General features: G+C 44.3%; 2 protein-coding genes across 2 annotated transcripts; one reads left to right on the forward strand and one right to left on the reverse strand.

Annotated features, from left to right (window-relative positions):
* Positions 1 to 2516: 2516 nt before the first annotated feature.
* On the reverse strand, positions 2517 to 6022 carry MESD (mesoderm development LRP chaperone). The gene is made up of 3 exons (XM_081964887.1): positions 5763 to 6022; positions 4449 to 4681; positions 2517 to 3739 (listed from the first exon to the last, which is right to left on the reverse strand). The coding sequence occupies exons 1-3, from the start codon at positions 5925 to 5927 to the stop codon at positions 3481 to 3483; spliced, it is 657 nt and encodes a 218-aa protein (XP_081821013.1). The 5' UTR covers positions 5928 to 6022; the 3' UTR covers positions 2517 to 3480.
* Positions 6023 to 11772: 5750 nt separating this feature from the next.
* Positions 11773 to 15409, forward strand: TLNRD1 (talin rod domain containing 1). The gene is made up of 2 exons (XM_081964461.1): positions 11773 to 12477; positions 12841 to 15409. The coding sequence occupies exon 2, from the start codon at positions 13272 to 13274 to the stop codon at positions 14328 to 14330; it is 1059 nt and encodes a 352-aa protein (XP_081820587.1). The 5' UTR covers positions 11773 to 12477; positions 12841 to 13271; the 3' UTR covers positions 14331 to 15409.
* Positions 15410 to 19059: the final 3650 nt, after the last annotated feature.

The raw sequence follows: 19059 nt of genomic DNA on the forward strand, positions 1-19059 counted from the left end.
CACTCAACACTCCACAAATGCCCCTCCCTACAGCGACTCCTTAAGTCAGTCCCCAGGTGTGCCTTGTGAAGGGCAGGGCGCTCTCTTCCTGAGAAGATGATTCAGTCTGGCTGTTCTTGCCTTTTCTCCACTCTCCATGCTCAAGGATCAGGAGGGAGTGCTCCCTGCTCATCACCTGAGCTGTCTCTCACATTCTCTGCTTAAACTCTCTTCGTCATCCTGCCCGTGTTCCTCCCTGCTTACAAGCCGTCCTAATCCTAAAAGGCCCTGGCCTGACTGGGCTTGCTCCTCCCCATCTTCTTCCGAAGCCACCCCCTCGATCTCGGTCAACTTCCAGCTCATCTTCCTCTGCAGATTCAGGCTCCCACGAGGGCATGACACGCTTTGTAGTTTCATCTCTGATGAAAAAGTAACTTTACATTCCAACTTCATTTCAAATTGTATTTATATCCCAATTTCATTTTCAAATTGTTTTTTTTTTTTAATCGGATTTTAGCAATAATTTGTGTTTGGGATTCTGCACTTTGATATGGCCTCTGGGCTAAAGAATAAACTATGTATATGTGTAACTTTCCAACCAATCCTCACCTTTCCAACCGTCACAGGCCTATAAAACAAAGGAACGTTGAAGGAAGATGATAAGCAGTCACAAGCGACCACTTCTTTTAACACCCAAGTTGCTGGTCCCAATTATGATTGCTAAACAATGGCTACCTACATCCCCACTCCTGTCCCCTTCAAATATGTTGGTGTCTCTCTGCATCTCTCACACCCCCAACGTAGGTTAAAGAACTGCAGGACAGGCAGAGAAATCTTCATGAAATGTTTGCACATCTAAATCTCTATTGGGATTCTCAATTGCTTTTTCCAAAAGGCAACTGGACTTGCTTAGTTTCTTTGAGAACGTTTCGCTTCTCAGCCAAGAAGCTTCTTCAGTTAAAAGAAGCATTTTTGAAGAAAAAAAAAAAGACTAAGAGAGCCCAGTTGGCTTTTAGAAAAAAAGCACCTTCGGATATGTTTTTGCACCTCTATTTCCAAAGTCTGTCTGCACTTAAAAGCTCTTTATATATTGTGCTGATGCTGCTTTTCCCGCTACCTAAGAGACGGTTCTGCGTCATCCCATTTTTCCCTCTCTTGGTTACACTGATTGATAAAAGTCTTGTACTGGAACTGAAGATTAGGAATCTCGTTTCACAAATAACTGCAAAATAGCAGGCAATACATTTATTCGTCATGCAAATATGTCATCAGGCAGGGGTGGGATTCAGCCAGTTCGGACTGGTTCGTCATGCAAATATGTCATCAGGCAGGGGTGGGATTCAGCCAGTTCGGACTGGTTTGGCAAAACTGGATGTTAATTTTAATCTAGCTCGCCGAACCAGTAGGGACTCCGGCCCACCTCACCCTTCCCCTCCCAGGAGTCTTCATGCGGCCTGTTCATCATGCCAAGTGCAGGGCCCGCATGGAGGCTCTGGGAGGGCAAAAACGGGCCTCCCAGAAGTACTGGAAACGGGCACATTTCTGTCTCTAGAGGGCCTCCGGAGCCTGAAGGAGGCCGTTTTCGCCCTCCCAGAGGCTGGACGAAAGCCTCCGGAGCCTGGGGAGGGTGAAAATACCCCCTCCCCTGCCACTGTGGTGCAGGAAGCAGACTAGGTCACACCCCCATGGCCACACACCCCCAGCAACCGGACAGAGAACAGGTTGCTAAAAAATTTCAATCCCACCCCTGCCATCAGGCATGTTTCTAATCTTGCCTATGGCTATTCCTTCCAGGTCTTTTTAAAAAAAATACAAAGTCCAAGTTATTTTGCCTTTCTTTAAACAGCACCATTCCATCCCCAGTAAAAATCTTTTAACCTGCTGGAGTAAAAATGCACTTACTTGTCCTTGCAAGTTGAATGCCAGAAAACACTCTTTCAAAACAAAATCAAGAAGGGGGGGGGGGGGGAGATGGATGTAGGAAGCAGACAAATTTAACATCAAGGATAAACCGTCAATTAGCACTCCAATCGCCCTCCAAAGTTCAAAGCAACGAGGCTTTTATAGAACAACCTCGGCATGTAAAATGTCAATTTGTTAAAACAGGCCTGGCTTCTGGAAAAGATTTGCACATTACATTAAGCAGACATCAAAACAAGCACATTTCCTTTGGCATAAAGATAGCACCACCATGTGGATAGTCTGAACTCACATCAGCTACCACAGTAAGAGAAGGATGGATGAATAAGGAATGAGCTGCCCCCGGAGCTTCGCATAATCCCTGACCTCCGGTCCTTCCGACGTGCCCTAAAAAGTTGGCTTTTCCAGCAAGCCGGCCTGGCCTGTTAATTTTAACTCATTTTTTAAATGTATTGTTCCATAAATTCGATTTGTGTTTTTTTTTGGATATATATTTAATTTCTTTTTAACTTTTGGGATGTGTGTTTTTTTAATGTTGTACGCCGCCCTGAGTCCTTTTGGAGAAGGGCGGCATATAAATCCAAACAAACAAACAAACAATTCCAAACAGCAATCTCTTCTGAAAAAATCATAGAAATTTATTGAAGTTTCGGAGGAAGTATTCAAACAGACAGCATTTTTTTTTCTTAGTTATCTTTTTTTTAAGAAAAAAAAAAAAACTGCCATGGCTGTTCAAAGCATTGCACATTTTTCCACGGCACGGAATATAAAACGGTAACAGCAAATGAAATCCAATACAATGGCCGCAAACTTATTGAACTTTTTCGGTAAACATTTCAGAAGAAACCAATGTCACCTGTAACATATCCATTTGTTTGGATAGGTTTACCCACAGAAAAACCGTACCATATTCCCCCACACTTCGTTCTCGCAATCAATTGAATTGCGCCTGTGAGCATTCCTCACATTTTATACTACTTCAAACAATGAAGGAGAAGTACATCAATCGATTTAGTGTGGTAATTCTCTAGCCTTATTAGCTAATTAACAGAAAGTTTTATTTCCATTTCGGTGTGGAATATTGGATTATCAGTATTTTAAAAAAGCAAATCGACTGAGAAACTATTGCTCTGGATCTGTTTTGGTAGAATCGGTAGACAAATCTCAAGCTTTAAGATGCAATGGGAAGTGTATTGGTAATTTTAGGATTAATCAAAATATTGAAACACCAGGAGTCTTCTAAGTCTGGCTTTTCCTTCTCCCTATTCTTTTGAGCCATCTGCGATACCACCTGTCAGAATCAGTTCTCCAAATGGTGACCCACATTCAACCCATCTTCTCATCCCCTGGACAAAGTACCATAATACTAAACTGATAGGGAGTTGAGACTTAATAGTTGAATGAATGTAAGCAGCCCACAGCCATTATCTACCAACTCTGCCATTTCTAAATGAATACCCCTCATTAATAAGTAAACTGCTCCCTTAATCATTAATACTTGGAAACTTGGAAAACCAACCCAGAGTTTTCTCTTTCTGAAACGTTCTAAACCTTTTTTGACAGTATTTCAGGGCATTGATATCAAAGGTCCTCTTTTCCTCTGCTTGCACGGTTGCTATCTGTAACGGTTCCAGGTTTCACCTCTGGTTCTTTTTTCTTGGAGGATTTGTCAGGCTTCAGTTTATTTTTTTCTTTTCCTCGGCCTCCTTTACCATGGTAGACTTGACCTTCCACAGTGACATCTTCACATCTCTCTTGGTTTACCAGAAAGTCTTTGATCTCCCACGCATAGCTTCCATCACGCAGCATGAAAATGGCACGATTTGAACCAACAATGAACCTAGATTTCAGAAGACATTTAGTTAGTCTTTGCTAAACTCCTACATTTTCAGGAGGCAGAAATCCAGAAATATGTTTATATGCTACCCAGAGACACTCTGTGAGAGATGGGTAGTCATAAATATGACTAATAAATAAATCCAGAATCTGCATAGATGTTCAAGTACTAATGGGCACATCTGCATTTAAAAAAGTAAATGGTACTCAAATTGGGATTTATTATAGCATAAAAGGTAATGGTAAATGTTCGATTTAGATCAGAGAAAAAACACAGCAAAGAGGGAAACTAGCTACAATGCATACATGTACAGTGCTCAGTCGATAAAATATTACATTTACCTGGAAGGTGATTCACCCCCGCCCCAATAAAATACTTCTTAAAATATAAGGATCAGGTTAAATATATTTCAAGTAAACTTCAAGAATTTATGTCATAACTCAATGCACCCACGTGACTAAACCCAATTTTTGCAGCTGTCATTAAGCAAATGCATTTATTCTTAAGGGCATTTTTTTCCTTTTGGCCAGAAACTTGTCAAAAAACATTGTAAATCGTGGTCGCATGACCATGGAACATTGCAACCGGCGGTAAAAGATGAGCCACATTTCAACCTGGACACAGGGAATCACTGCTGCAACTAGGAGAATGCCCGAGGGAAAAGAAATCCAAGCGGGTGTGGAGAAATCACACAACCCTTAGCGGGTCTTACCTCTGTACATCGTAATTGGCATTGAACAGGCTTCCTTGCCACAAGTTTGTAATTTGCTCCGTCTCTTTTTCAGTTGGCTCTCCTGACACGGTGACAAACATCATGAGTGTTTTCCCCTTTTTGGTCATTTTCAAGACACTCTCGGGTTTGCTTGGATCGATCTTGGAGAAGTCGATTGGTGCAGATTGGCGCTTGTGCTCAGGAAGATCTCCTTCCTCTATATCATCATCCTCCTGTTTTTGAAAGAAAGCAGGAGCCTTGAAAAGACTTTGAAAAGGAAGACAAGCCTTAACCACCTCCAAGGGATATAAGCGGATCCCTGAAAAATAGAAGCACTTATTCATTCCTTTGGCATCCTTTACACTCAATTTGATAGCCAACTAAATCATCATCTTCATTCAATGATCCCATAATCCCTTGCGGGGTGGAGTCTGGACAACTGAATGGAGCTAGCAGGGTGATTTAATGGCCAGATGCCCTTCCTGTCGCCAAAGAATGGAGGCCTTTGAACTATGGTGCTGGAGAAGACTCCTGCGAGTCCCTTAGACTGCCAGGTGATCCAACCGGTCAGTCCTAGAGGAGATCAACCCTGACTGCTCTTTAGAAGGCCAGATCCTGAAGATGAAACTCAAATACTTTGGCCACCTAATGAGAAGGAAGAAAGACTCCCTGGAGAAGAGCCTCATGCTGGGAACGATGGAGGGCAAAAGAAGAAGAAGGGGACAACAGAGAATGAGGTGGCTGGATGGAGTCACCGTGAGCTTAAATGGACTCCAGGGCATGGTAGAGGACAGGAAGCCCTTGAGGAGTGTTTTCCATGGGATTGCAATGGGTCAACTTCGCAACTAGCAACAACAATGCATTTATTGAACGCACAATCCTTTTCACAATCCTACTTTCAGACCGCCCGCATTCCCCTCACTTAGTGAAGCAGGACCTGAAGATTGATGGGTTGGACTAGATGACCTCCAAGGTCCCTTCCAGCTCTGTGATTTCATGATTCTGTAAGAGCCTCCTGCTTGAACAGGGGGGTTGGACTAGATGAACCCTAAGGTCCCTTCCAGCTCTGTGATTTCATGATTCTGTAAGGGCGTCCTGTTTGAACAGGGGGGTTGGACTAGATGACCTCCAAGGTCCCTTCCAGCTCTGTTAATCTATGATCGGACTAGCTAGGATCGAAGCTTTTTAATGGAACCAAAGGAAGCCAAGCCTCGCTCCTGAGAGGGCAGAAAAGTGGGGTAGAGTGGGGGCTTCTAAGAAACTTCCTCTCCCTCCTCTCTTCTTCCTCCACTTCCTCCTCCACTTCGCCTATACCTCCCATTGCTCCAACAGCCGAGCCATGTCGGCATCGTTGTAGTCCCGAATGTCTTTCTTCTTCTTCCCCGGCTTGTCGGAGCTCTTCTTCGGCTCCTCCGCAGCCACCAAGCAGGCGCAGATCACCACCACCGCCACGAACAACCACCGGCAAGCCGCCGCCATCTTCTCCCGCCCACCTCGGAAGGGGAATCGGAAACCAAGGATTCGCCCGCCCGCCTGGCGGGGAAACCTCTGCGCAGGCGCACCGAGGCCTGAAACGAGGAAAAATCGGGAGGCGCTGGGCGCGACAAGCACTTTTTAAACAAGGAGCTTTGCAAGTGAGGCAGAAGGAAAGGGGGAGGCGGACTGTACTACTTTGCATTCTAAGGGTGGGACTTTGTTGTTGTTGTAAACACGCTTACTTAATTCCCCTCGTTTTCTTCTCTTTAAAAAAAGCAAGCAGAAATCCAGTTTTCATTAAATACCGAAATAATCCTAGACAAGCGTCCCAATCCAAAACTGTAATCTTGTATAAATTCCTCGGGAGAAAGCTCCTTAGCATGCATGCATGCAGGTGGTTTACTTCTGAATCCATATGCTTGGAACGCAACGGCCAAACAAAGTGATGAATTCTTCTATTTTCTTGTAAACATAATCGTTGTGTTACAATATCAGGAAATTGCTTTGCTACATACTGGCCATTGCAAATGTTTGTTTTCTTTTATTGGTCTTGTATTTATTGAGTTCCAAGTAGTTTGCAACATATTGCATAATGCATAAGTTGCATTAATAGAGGGATATAATCAAGATCAAGTGAGGTACTAATACCACTCTATAAAGCCCTAATAAGACCACACCTAACTGCATCCAGTTTTGGTCACCACACTATAAAAAATATGTTGAGACTCTAGAAAAAGTGCAGAGGAGATCAACCAGGAGCGCAATTAGGGGACTGGAGACTAAAATATATGAAGAACGGTTACAGGAACTGGGTATGGCTATAGATAAATTATACAGAGAGACAGCTTGGTCTAGTGGCTAAAACACCAGGCTAGAAACTGAGAGATCATGAGTTCAAGTTCTGCCTTAGGATGAAAGCCAGCTGGATGACTTTGGCCCAATCACTAGAAGACTGAATTCTAGTCCCACTTTAGGATGAAAGCCGACTGGATGACTTTGGACCAATCACTAGGAGACTTTGCATTTTAGCCCCGCCTTAGTCATGAAAGCCTTTTTCTTAGCCAACCCACCTCACAGGGTTGTTGTGAGGGAAAATAGGTGTGTTGGATAGATTTGCCCCTTTAAGTGGAATACAAATAGATAATTCATATTTGTATATATATTTGTTTTCAAAATCTTTTAGTAATAGGTAACAGTAGCTGGAACAGTAAAGTGTACAATAGACCAAAACATAACCGTTGTAGTTGATTAGTTAGAGTGTGCTGACTCATGCCTGAGGTAATTTATGCTATCTTTGGTTGCCCTAAGTATAAAGTGGGCATTTTAAAGAAGATATTGGATATCCATTTGTCTGAAGTGGTGTAGGGTTTCCTGCCTAAGCAGGGGGTTGGACTAGAAGACCTCCAAGGTCCCTTCCAACTCCGTCATTCTATTCTATTCTGTTCTATTCTTCCCATGTTTCCCGCCTTTTTCTTCTATGTTCTATATACTGTTTGATTTACCTCATGATGTTCCTGCCTAATTTGTGTTTGTTCTTTCTGGATGATGTTGACTGATAAATATATGTATGTATGTACGTACGTACGTACGTACGTACGTACGTACGTACATACATACATACATACATACATATATATATATATATATATATTTAAAAGACTGCCAATTTCTATTAGTGTCTCTGACTTTTAGCTGGATGGCTGCTGCTCACTTCTCTGACAGACTACAATAAAGAAATATTTTTTATATAGATTAAAATATGTATTTGAAAATATTGTAAATATACGTAAAAATATATTTATTTTCATAATCTTTTAATGATAAATACCAGGCCATGTTTTTAGATGACTTTGCTGGTCTTAGGATATTTTTGTTTGTTTGTTTGTTTTTTATTTATTTTATTCATAAACGTTTTGAATAGAGTGTATTGTCAGGGTATACCATTTACAAAAGAAAAACAAAAGGAGAACTACACGGGAAGTCTTAGGATACTTTTTAAAAGGGTGTTTAGCCCCGGGCTAGCTATCAGAGTTAAGTGTGGTTGTGTGGTTTCGTTTTGTTTTTTAAAAAAATGGGGAACAGGAATTGGAGACTCCCTTTTGGGCCTGTTTTCGTCAACATCAAAGGAGTTCACAACATTTGCGCAGAAATTAACTCGGCTCCCACCCTTCCTGACTTGCATTGTGTATAACCCAACCCGTATGTTGCCCAGCTGTGGCAGAAGCACCCGGTCTATATTTCCTGAAATGTATGGAAAGATTTTCACAGAAGCCTCAGAAATGTAACCATTGCCTTCAGCAAACTCACAAAGCGGTTGTCACTTTTACTAACCTTACAGCTCTTTTGATCAATGTATTCATGTGCAACCGGGAACTGACCAGTCTTTCATTCATTTGCAGAATTGATACCTTGACTTCCCTTTGGCAGGAAGTTCCTTTTAGCCCTGAAGAATGTACACAGGTAGGTCACAACTAGTGTGAGTTTGATTCATGATACACTAGCTGGATACCCATGCTTTGCTACGAAACTTTGTGATTGGGCTTGATAAATTGACACTTAAAGCTTGAAAATTAATGTAGAATGTGTAACTCCTTAGCATCAGAGCATGTTAATATAAGGCAACTGGCAGTTGGAACAGAGTTCTTTTCAGGTGGGGAGGGGGAGTAGAATGTCTAACTCCTTAGCATCGACGTGTATTAATTCTGTATAAAAATACTAATTATCTGATGGTCATTTCAAAAAATCCTTTCTTAGCGAGCACCTAGAAGCCAAGAGGAACATACGTGCCAAATTTCAGGTTTGTAGGCTTTACGGTTCTGGAAATTTTGTGATGTCACATGAGTGGTTTTTGCTTTTATATATATAGATTTTAGTGTGAATCATACATTGCTATCAGGTTGCAATTTAATGCAAGCCCAAATCCAGTGTGAGGATAATGTGTTGGGGTTTTGGACACTAATCGGCATGTGATACACTACGATATGGTGATATTTTTTTTTAAAGTGTGCAAAATGAAGAAAAGGAAGGATCCATTATTCAGGAAAAGCTCAAAAAAAGTAAAGGCTCATTTTGAAGAAGTACTGCAGAATATAGGATAAAGTTTGTATATGAAAGTTTGTATCTTCCATTGAATAACTGTAGTTAAGTATTTATGAGATCTGTCTACCTAGAAGGTAGATAGGACTGCGATTTAGATTTTGTTTTTATTTCTTTTATTTCTTTCTAGAACTACTCTAGAAACTAGTCTACTCTTTAGCTTTATTAAAAATGAATTTAAGTTTTAGGTATGTTCTTTTAAAATTTACTGTTATATTAATACATTTATAAAAAATATGTTTTAACTTTTTCGTGGCCCTTTTTTGTCAAGCTGTAACCAGCTACCCAATTTTCCCTAGAAATCTCACTCTGGATAGTGCAAATTCAAATAATGTGAATTTCATGGGGTTTATTATCAGCACTAATTGATAACTACCTGTTATCTACAAAAATGTGGGTAGGTTTCTGAAACCTCCAAAGTCAAAGAATCGCAGGGTTTGTAAGCAAAATCTAATCGTTTTGATTTGGTGTATAATTCTGGTCAGATTTTTTGGGGGGGTGGTGGTGGATATAGGTATTATTTCATTTCATTTATTAGATTCATAGACCGCCCCCTCTCCCCGAAGGGACTTATTACCATAAGCCGTAATGTGGTTCATTGTGGATATGGGTGAACTTAACTACCTTGGTTAGTTGCAGTGTCATGTCCGACCTATCGTGACCCCATGGACAATGTTCCTCCAGGTCTTCCTGTCCTCTACCATCCTCTGGAGTCTATTTAAGCTCACGCCTACTGCTTTGGTGCCATCTCATCCAGCCATCTCATTCTCTGCTGTCCCCTTCTTCTTTTGCCCTCAATCTTTCCCAGCATTGGGCTCTTCTCCAGGATACCAATTCACAAACAGATTAGTTTATTTAAGAAACAAAGATCATTCCTGGCTTGTACAAATGTACAAATCAGCACTTTCCACCAGACAAGTTCGATCATCTGTAAGGGGGTGCTTTGATTTTGATTCATGAAGATTACAGGGTTGAATTCAGCGACTTAACTGGCCCCTTCAAACTATACAATGTAATATATATACAACTTGCTAATGCTTGAAGTAAACACCAGAAAATATAGTGGTTCTTTTTTCGTTTCTGTTATAATTTTGTACCAGTGAGGTTAAAACCAATTTCGTTGTATTTAAGTACAATGACAATAAAGATTATACTTACTTACAAGCTAAATCAAAAGCAAAGCCCAATGTGGCTTGCAGAGATGTGTCAATCTAGATTGTGAGGAAGGGCGAGAGAACAAGATTGTCACAAATTAGAATAATAGAGTTGGAAGGGACCTTGGAGGTCTTCTAGTCCAACCCTACACTTCAGACAAAGGGTTATCCAACATCTTAAAAATTTCCAGTGTTTGAGCATTCACAACTTCAGGAGGCAAGTTGTTCCACTGATTAATTGTTCTAACTTTCAGGACATTTTTCCTCAGTTCTAAGTTGCTTCTCTCCTTGATTAGCTTCCATCCATTGATTCTTGCCCTGCCCTCAGGTGCTTTCGAGAATAGCTTTTATTAATAATTTAAAACAAATAAATAAATAAGCAAGCCCCAGAATTAACTTTTGCCGTGGCTTGTGTTCACAGCAGTTTACTGTGACTTTAACACAATCTCCTGGGTTTGCATGCACAAAACCATCCACAAACGAAGCCTATATTGCTGGCAGAATTTGCTCCATACATTGCGAACCAACAAACTGCACAGCCACTCATTTTATCTTATATGTTGCTTGAATCCGGCCAATCGGTTCTCAGAAACGCTTCTCCGAAACCAGCTGCAGGATGAAAAACCAGCTTTCGACCTCTGACGGATCTTCATGTGGTCACGAGGTGTTCAAACGGTGGTGTTTTTTGGTTTCTCGTTTTATGACCTATTGTTTTAACGGTCTTATGCACACTTTCCCCCTTTTCTTTTAAACACCGGGAACGCGTCCAATAATGAAAGACAGCGCTGGTCTCTCTCTCTCTCTTTTTATTTAAATTGTGCTGTTTTCTAATTGGCCAGTAGGAACCAAACCGCGACCCAATCAGCTCGCAAGACCAATGGGCTGACCTCATTAGTTTGCATTGTTATTATTTCTTCCTTCCTTCGCCCCCACCCCTCCCCTTATTTTTCTATCTTGAAGAAGGGAAGGGGCAAAAAAAAATCAAATCCCAACAGCTGGCTTGGGAAAAACTCCTTGGGCATCAGTGACCTCATCAATGTTGTCAGCCTTTCAGTAGATGGTCAGCTTTGCACAGCTAATAGAGTTGGGGACTATTATTACTAATAATGGATGGCCTCGATTTGAAGCCCTTCTCCGGAGGAGGAAAAAGAAAAAAGAAAGCGCGGGCACTCCCAGCCACGTGCATTATCCTACTTCAAAATCCTCCAAGAGACAACTCCCGTTTGAAAGATAACTCGGGAGGGGGGATTAATCTTCCGTTCAGGTTAAATGCAGTCATAACTTTTTTATTAAAAAAAAAAGGGGGGGGGAGGACTTCGTCCTGAATGAATGCACAATTTAGACCAGGCTGGACAGGCGCCCGAAGACGAATGTGTGTCAAGGGCGGTAGCAGCCGCGTTGGCCCTTCAACAGAAACCAAGCCCAGCTTTGCGCAAACCCCGAACCCAACCCGGGGAGCGCAGCAACCAACCGAAGCTGGAGACCGGCGGCGGCGGCGGCGCTGCTCCCGCCGCCCCGCCTTTCCTCTCCTTTCTTCCACCGGGGAGGAGTTTTCCGTAAGCAGCGGGCGTGGGCATTTAAAAGGAAGGGCGGCGACAAGCCGCACAAAAGATTGCTATAGGCTTAAGGCGAGGTTGCAGCGGAGGCAACGGGAGGGAAAAGGGCGGCGTGGGGAGGGGGGGGGAGCCAGGCAAGCAAGCAAGCAAGCAGGCGCGTCGGCTAGGGCGCACGGCCGCCCGCCCTTCCCAACCCTGCAGCAGCCAAGGCATCCCGGCCGGGCGGTGGCAGCCACCGCAGAAGTGGGCGCCGCTTAGCAGCCATCCCTCCCCCACTTTTTAAAACAAAGTTGGGAAGTCCGGAGAGCCCCCTCCCCAAGCCCGCTCCTCCCCGCAGATAGGAAGTGTTGCTTTCCGGCCTCGGAGTCCTCCACCCGTCTGGAAGTCGGGGCGTCTTCCAAGGGGGAAGGAAAGCTCGGCCATGGCCGGAGGAGGGGACCGAAGCCGGCGAGGATCTCGTCCTCAGGGAGTCCCCGGACAGCCCTCCACCTGACCGGCGAGGCGAGCCCGAAGTTCTCCGCCCGCCAAGCGGATGCGCCAACGCCTTGGAGGCCGCCGGAGATGCGTCTTCCCGGAAACGGGGGAGCCAAGTGGGTGGCGTGATCGGGGCAAAAGAGGCGAGAAACGGCCCAGAGGATTCCGGGTTGGCGAAGGAAGGAAAGGTGGCCGCCGAGCAAGAGGCGCTGCCTCCCCCGCCCTCTGCGCCGCGTCTTCCCCCGGACGCCCGTGTCCTCCTTTGCTCCGGAGGTGAGCGCGTAAAAACGCTTCTTGGCGAGCCCAGCCGGCCCTCCCCTCCCTCGCTCTCCGCCCGCCACCGCCGTCGCTGCTGCTGCTGGGCTGCTCAAGCTGAGCCGGGCCACACCCTCGCCTGCTCTTCCTGATAGCGGGGAGAGGAAGACCGGTGCCCTCCCGCTTTCCGCGCCAGGGGTGGGGGGCGGCAGAGCGAACGGGCGGCGCGCCGGTCTTGCGCTTTTACTGCCCGCGGGGCCAGCTTCCCTTGGAAAGGCGTGAAGTCTGTCGGGAGGTCGCTGGCTTTGCTGGGGGAGGCGAGATCCGGCCGAATGAAGCCAGCCTGCAGGGAAGTTTTAACGTTGCTCTTTGTATTGGCAGGTCTGCGTCGCGGCGGCTGGGTTCTTCCTCGCCTCTCTCGGAAAGAAAAGTCAGCCGGAGCCGCGAAGATGCCCTTAAAGAACCGTGGGTTTGAGGGTCCCATGAGCCAGTGGCGGCCACCGCAGCGTTTCTCATCCGCAGGCTGGATGTTGTGACCGGTGTCTGGAGTGGTGGCACCTTTGGAAGGTGGAGGGGACCCTGGTCGCTTCTGCCCTGCTTGATTCCGACTTGGTGGTGGGTCTGCCAGCCCCCTTTCTTTCCCTCTGGTGCTCCGAGAGACTCTGGTTTATTTGTGCAGATTAATGGAATGATGGTGCGGAAAGGGCAGAGCGATCCTGCCGGGCTCAGCGGGGACTCCTCAGGAGGCATCTGGAAGCGGAGTGGTCGCAGCAGTGGGGTCCCCAGAGGCATGTGTGTGCCCCTCCGGCACCATGGCTAGCGGCGGCTCTGGCAAGTCCACAACTGAGACATCCACCCCCAGCGGCAGCTCTTTGCCAAGGAGGAAGCTTGTGGCCACCTGTGACCTCTGCAAGATCAAGATGCAGCTGGTAGCGGATCTGCTCCTGCTAACCAGCGAGAGCCGGCCTGTCCATACAGAGAGCTTGTCCGTCTTCGGAGAATCCTTTGAAAAGTGCAGGGACACCATCATCGCCAGGACCAAAGGCCTCTCCATTTTGACCCATGACATCCAGAGCCAACTCAACATGGGCCGTTTCACCGAGGTGGGGGACATCCTGGGGGAGATGGGGGACTTGGTAGTCTCTTTGACAGAGTGCTCGGCCCATGCCGCTTACCTGGCGGCAGTGGAGACGCCAGGGGCTCAGCCGGCTTTACCCGGCTTGGTGGATCGCTACAAGGTGACCAGATGTAAGCACGAGGTGGAACACGGGTGTGGGGTCTTGAAGACCACCCCTCTGGTTGACCTAAGCCCTCAGCTCCTTTTGGAGGTCTCTCAGAACATGTCCAAAAACTTGAAGTTCCTGACCGACGCCTGCGTCCTGGCCAGCGAGAAGTCCAAGGATAGGTTTGCCAAGGAGCAGTTCAAGCTTAGCGTCAAATGTATGAGCACCAGCGCTTCTGCACTCCTGGCCTGTGTCCGGGAGGTCAAGACGTCCCCCAGCGAGCTGACACGCAACCGGTGCGTCTTGTTTAGTGGACCTTTGGTGCAGTCTGTGTGTGCGTTGGTGGGCTTTGCCACAGAGCCTCAGTTTTTGGGCAGAGCGGCCACCATCAACCCAGAGGGGAAAGCTGTGCAGACGGCCATTTTGGGCGGTGCGATGAGTGTCGTCTCGGCGTGCGTGCTCCTTACTCAATGCCTCAGGGATATAGCCCAACACAACGACAGTAGCACCAAGATGACTGAATACAGGGAAAGGTTGAGGAACTCAGCGTGCGCGGTCTCCGATGGCTGCAACCTGTTATCTCAGGCCCTAAGGGAACGCTCGTCACCCCGGACTTTACCGCCAGCAAATGCAAATTCTGTGAATTAATCTATTCATTTTTAGATTGCATGGCCGCCTCTAACATAAAGATAGGACATCCCTTTCCTGCCCCAGATTTTCTTTTCGTATACCAAAGAATTTGTGTAGCGCAGTCCTTTAATTCTTCTTATTGTTAAAATAACAGTGTGAGGAGGTTGTGAGACCATGCTTTTTTAGCTTACATGTCATAATCGGCATGGATGTTTTACCTGGGGAAAGGGAACAGGAAGCACATTCCCCTCCCTCCCAAATCTTTAAAAATCATCCGAGCAGCCTTATATGTAAGCATGGAACTGTAGGCAGCTTGCAGTGGTCTAAGACAGGCAGGTAGAATTCCATTCAGGCAAGGGAGCAAAGGAAAACCTGCAGTCCGCGCTTCCTTCTGCTTGGCCCAAAATCAAGGTCAGTTCTTGGAGGACAAGGCTCTCCTCTCTCGTAGGCCTTGTGCAAAATGATTTAAATTCCCTGTTCTTCCATTGCTGGCTGCCAGCAGGCTCCTAGGACCTTGCCCAGGCTAGTCTCTTTGGAATGGTTCCTTAAGGCTTGCATCCAAGCTGGTTCTGCTTCATTGCTTCCTTATTTTGTTGAAGCCTGTGGTCAAGCAGGGGTTACGGTAATCCTAGGAAAGGTTTACTGACGGGGGTCCAAGCTTTAATCGTGCTGGATGCGATTTTTAAAATGTCAGGAGATGGGGGTTTGTGGGAGGAGGGTGGTTCTACCAAAATCTCCTAGATTTTATTGCTCAGTTGAGCAGGAAGAAGAAAAAGGGGAGAGAGAAAAAGTTACCTCAGTTTTTCATACACTCTGGAAGAAAGAAAACTTTTAAGAATGGATGTAGCTACGATTATTGTTTTGTTTTGTATGGTTACTTTTGAATCAAGTGATGGGTTAGAAGTGCATTTGCAGGGAAAGCTGGGTGTCATTTTCCAATGGGGGGGGAAGCTACTGTGAGTGTGTTAAAATAGGGATTGGGTAAATTACACTATAACAATGAGTGATTTTGATTTTTAATTATTATTTTTTCAGTGTTTTTTTTAATCTTGCATGTACTGGAGTATTTATTTCATCTATTAAAATGTTGTTTCTCAGCTTTTTGTGAATCTCTCAACACTTAAAGAATACCTTCTGTTGTGTAAATGTGTCTTCCCCCCCCCCCAAAAAAAGTGGATGATTGGGAAGGAGGTTTAATTTACTATGAGCTTCTGTAGATTTGAGATCTGACTTTTTAAAATGACGCGTTCTTTTGCTTTCTCCTCTCCTTCACTTGCATTCACCTGAATTTTACTTTGCCAAAAGTTGGAGTTTGAGAAGTTGAATGGCTATGTTTGTTTCCGGAATATTCCCAAATGAGCTGTACTGTTATCTGATCCAAATGTTCCAAAAATGAATCCACTAGGAGTTTAGATATATTTATTCGGAAACACGCCTTTTTGTTTTCACTTAGGAGCTTCTCATTGTAACATGTTGAGTTTTGCCGACTTAAAATACAGATTTCTAGATGTGGAAATTTGGGGAAAGCCCTGCTCTATGAAGTTTACTTTGGAGTAGACAAAATCCTATAGTCCTAGGGCAGTGTTGGCGAACCTTTTCGGCCCCAAGTGCCAAAATGGGAGTGCGCGCAAGGGAGCACCGGAAATCAGAACAGCAGCTCCCTAGCGCACAAATGCACGGGCACCAGAAACCAGAAGCTCAGTTTCCCGGCTGCTCTTCCAATTTCTGACGCTCCCATGCATGTGAAGGCCAGCTGGCTGGTGTGCATGTGCTTGCCGGAACCCAGAAGATCAACAGGCAATGGTATACGTGCCCAGAGAGATGGGTCTGCGTGCCATTTCCAGCACACGTGCCCTAGATTCACCATCACGTTCCTAAGGTGTGTAGTCTAGAGGTCAAGACCCAGTGAGCATAGTACAGGTAATCCTCGAACCACAGTTGAGCCCAAAACTTCTGTTACTGAGACATTGGTTAAGTGAGTTCTGCCCCATTTTACGACCTTTCTTGCCATAGTTGTTAAGTTAAAATACTGCAATTGTTAAGTTAGTAAACATGAGTTGTTGAGTGAATCTGGCTTTGACTTTGCTTGTCAGAAGGTTACAAAAGTGACCCCAGGACACTGCCACCGTCAAAAATATTAATCCGTTGCCAAGCATCTGATTTTTGATCATGTGACCCATGAGGATGCTGCAGTGGTCGAAAGTGTGAAAAAAATGGTCATGGCTCACTTTTTTTCAGTGCTGTTGTAACTTGGAACAGTCAATAAGTGAACTGTTGTTAGCCGAGAACTACCCATAGAGGGTATTCCATACGATGTTAATAAAGGGAAATTTGTAATAGTAATGTTCTGTTCAGGGATGCAGCTTAACCTTAGCAAAACTTCAAGGTGTTAAGGTGCTAAGATGGGAAAGGATTTGTATTACGTTGACACCCTCAGAGGTAGCGCAGGCAATATGTAATGAATAATAATGAACCATGCTTACCTAAGCCTTTCTGGACCAGATAATGCTCCCATCCTTTCAAGTGATAATCTAGAGCACATCGAGTGGCTTCCTCTGTTCAAGAACTGCACCTTGTTTTCTTTAAAGCGTGGATATCAGAATTTGTCACGCTTTCGCAAAGCCCCACATCACCTTTGATATCTGTTGTAGTGGAAGATGGCTTGCTGTTCACTAGCATGTTTTTTCCTGGGAAAAAAACCCTTTGCAATTAGAGCAAAATAATTCTCATTAGCTATTTGCAAACGAAGAGCTCTTTTCCTGGCACCTTTAATAAAATGTCAACCAGTAGATCCACTCATGAGATGACCAAGTTCCTTCACATTTTTTACCATTTGTCCCATCACTTTATTAAACTTGCTTCACTGATAAATGGCAAACATTTAAAAAATATACAAGCGGGTGATAAAAGATAACATTCATTGGCTTCTATTAATTTGAAATAAACTTTTATTAGACTTAAGACATTAAAAAAAATACTAAACACAGTGCTTATTTATGTCATGTGTGGCTAGAGAGACTTTGCAACCCAGCGATGCCCCCTTATCTGCAAGAAAATCAGGCTGCAAGAGTCGTCCCTAAGTTTATCTGAAGTTATATTTACTTCTGAATAGACATAAGATTCTACCGTGAAATGAGCCACAACCGTTGTAGTCATTGCATTGGTGATCTTAATTTGCAATAAACAGTTTAAGAAAGATCGTATGCGTGTGCATTTACACACATACACTATGCCTGCCTGTGTGATCTGATTATTAATGTGTGCATAAGATTTTGAAGCATGCCTAGGAGGTAAACCTTTATTACAAAAGGGAAGCCCTAACATTCCGGGGTTATCCTTGAGTGGTGATTTTGCTAGGCAAAATAGCTGTTAAGAGTGAGTCACTTCCAGTTTGTATAACTTCTTTTTTTTTTTGCATGGTGGTTAAGCGGTTGCTAAGTGAATCATGTAGTTATTAAGCAAATCGGCTTAAAGTCAATTCCCCCATTGACTTGACTTGTTGGAAGCCAACTGGGAAAATTGCAAAATGGCAATCGCATTGGGATACTGCAACCATCGTAAATGCATGTTGGTTGCCATGCAGCTGAATTTTGATTCTCGATTGCAAGTGTAAACCACCAGTCGTAAGTCACTTTTTTTCATTGCAACTTTAAACAGTCACTAAATGAATGGTTCTGAGTCAAGGACAATGTATAATATCTTAATCATCCTGTTTCTCAGGAGCTCTAGGCAATCCTCTCTAATTTTATTCTCATCTACCTGAAATCATCTACCTGAAAGTTACTGAAGAATTTCCGTGATGGAAGCAGACTGCTACCTGTGCCTTCCCAATACTACTACAACATTTTAACCCTGTGCTACTTTGGCTGTCTATAGAATGTACATTAACAGCTGGATTCATGCATCATGTTAAGCCATCATATTTCCTTTCACATAATGTGCTTTGTAGTAATTATGATTTGTAAACCCTCGTTTATAAAGTTGTGGTTTATCCAAATCATGAGGAAAGCAATAATGGCTTATCGGATGTAATTTCCAGAGAATATTTTAATGCAGGGGTGTCCAACCTTGACAAATTTAGAACTTGTGGACTAAAACTACCAGAATTCCCCAGCTAGCATTCTGACAGTAACTGGCAGAACCTATTCCTGAACTTCATCTCTGTCCTTGCTCTACCAGTAGAAGAGCTATTCAAAGAGGCTTTGCTAACAAAGAGTGACCAATCTACCTTCAGAAATATCCTCAAAGGCATGAGGCTGGATGTTTATATCTAATTATTTTTCTCCTTCCTTAATTGTTTTAAAAACTCATGGTTGAACTGGGATCAAGTCAAGTTTAAGGTATGGTTTTCAGCTGCTTCCTAATCGTGACCATGATCTCAAGCATAAGCATCCGGCATAACATTACACCAGGGGTGTCAAACATGCTTCGTCACGGTGGCGTCACATGACGTATTGCAACTTTTCCCCCTTTCATTAAGCTGGGCGTGGACGCCAGCATGTGATGCACCTGGCCCGTAGGCCGCGTGTTTGACAGCTCTGCATTAGATGCAATATTTGCAATGATAAAATAGATCTGTGATGTCACTTCCACCTGATCCATGATACCTAACTACCTTCCTGTTCAATGAATGCTCCTTGCAGTTCTCCAATTTTATTTTATTTTTTAGTTTCATGGATGCCGTTTAGGGGTGGAGCAGGCACATTTCCTTCCTGCATCTCTTCTGCCTCTCATTTCTCTTCTATCC

Source organism: Natrix helvetica (assembly GCF_964273705.1).
Source record: "Natrix helvetica genome assembly, chromosome: 12".
NCBI classification, from domain to species: domain Eukaryota; kingdom Metazoa; phylum Chordata; class Lepidosauria; order Squamata; family Natricidae; genus Natrix; species Natrix helvetica.

Bases quoted from the DNA above. Each gene is read 5' to 3' on its own strand.
- TLNRD1 (XM_081964461.1), top strand. From the start codon at position 13,272: ATGGCTAGCGGCGGCTCTGGCAAGTCCACAACTGAGACATCCACCCCC.
- MESD (XM_081964887.1), bottom strand. From the start codon at position 5,927: ATGGCGGCGGCTTGCCGGTGGTTGTTCGTGGCGGTGGTGGTGATCTGC. The intron at 4,682-5,762 runs GTATAGGCGAAG...TTTCAAAAACAG, and splicing joins GGCTGTTGGAGCAATGGGAG to GAGGATGATGATATAGAGGA. The intron at 3,740-4,448 runs GTAAGACCCGCT...TCTGAAATCTAG, and splicing joins GCCAATTACGATGTACAGAG to GTTCATTGTTGGTTCAAATC.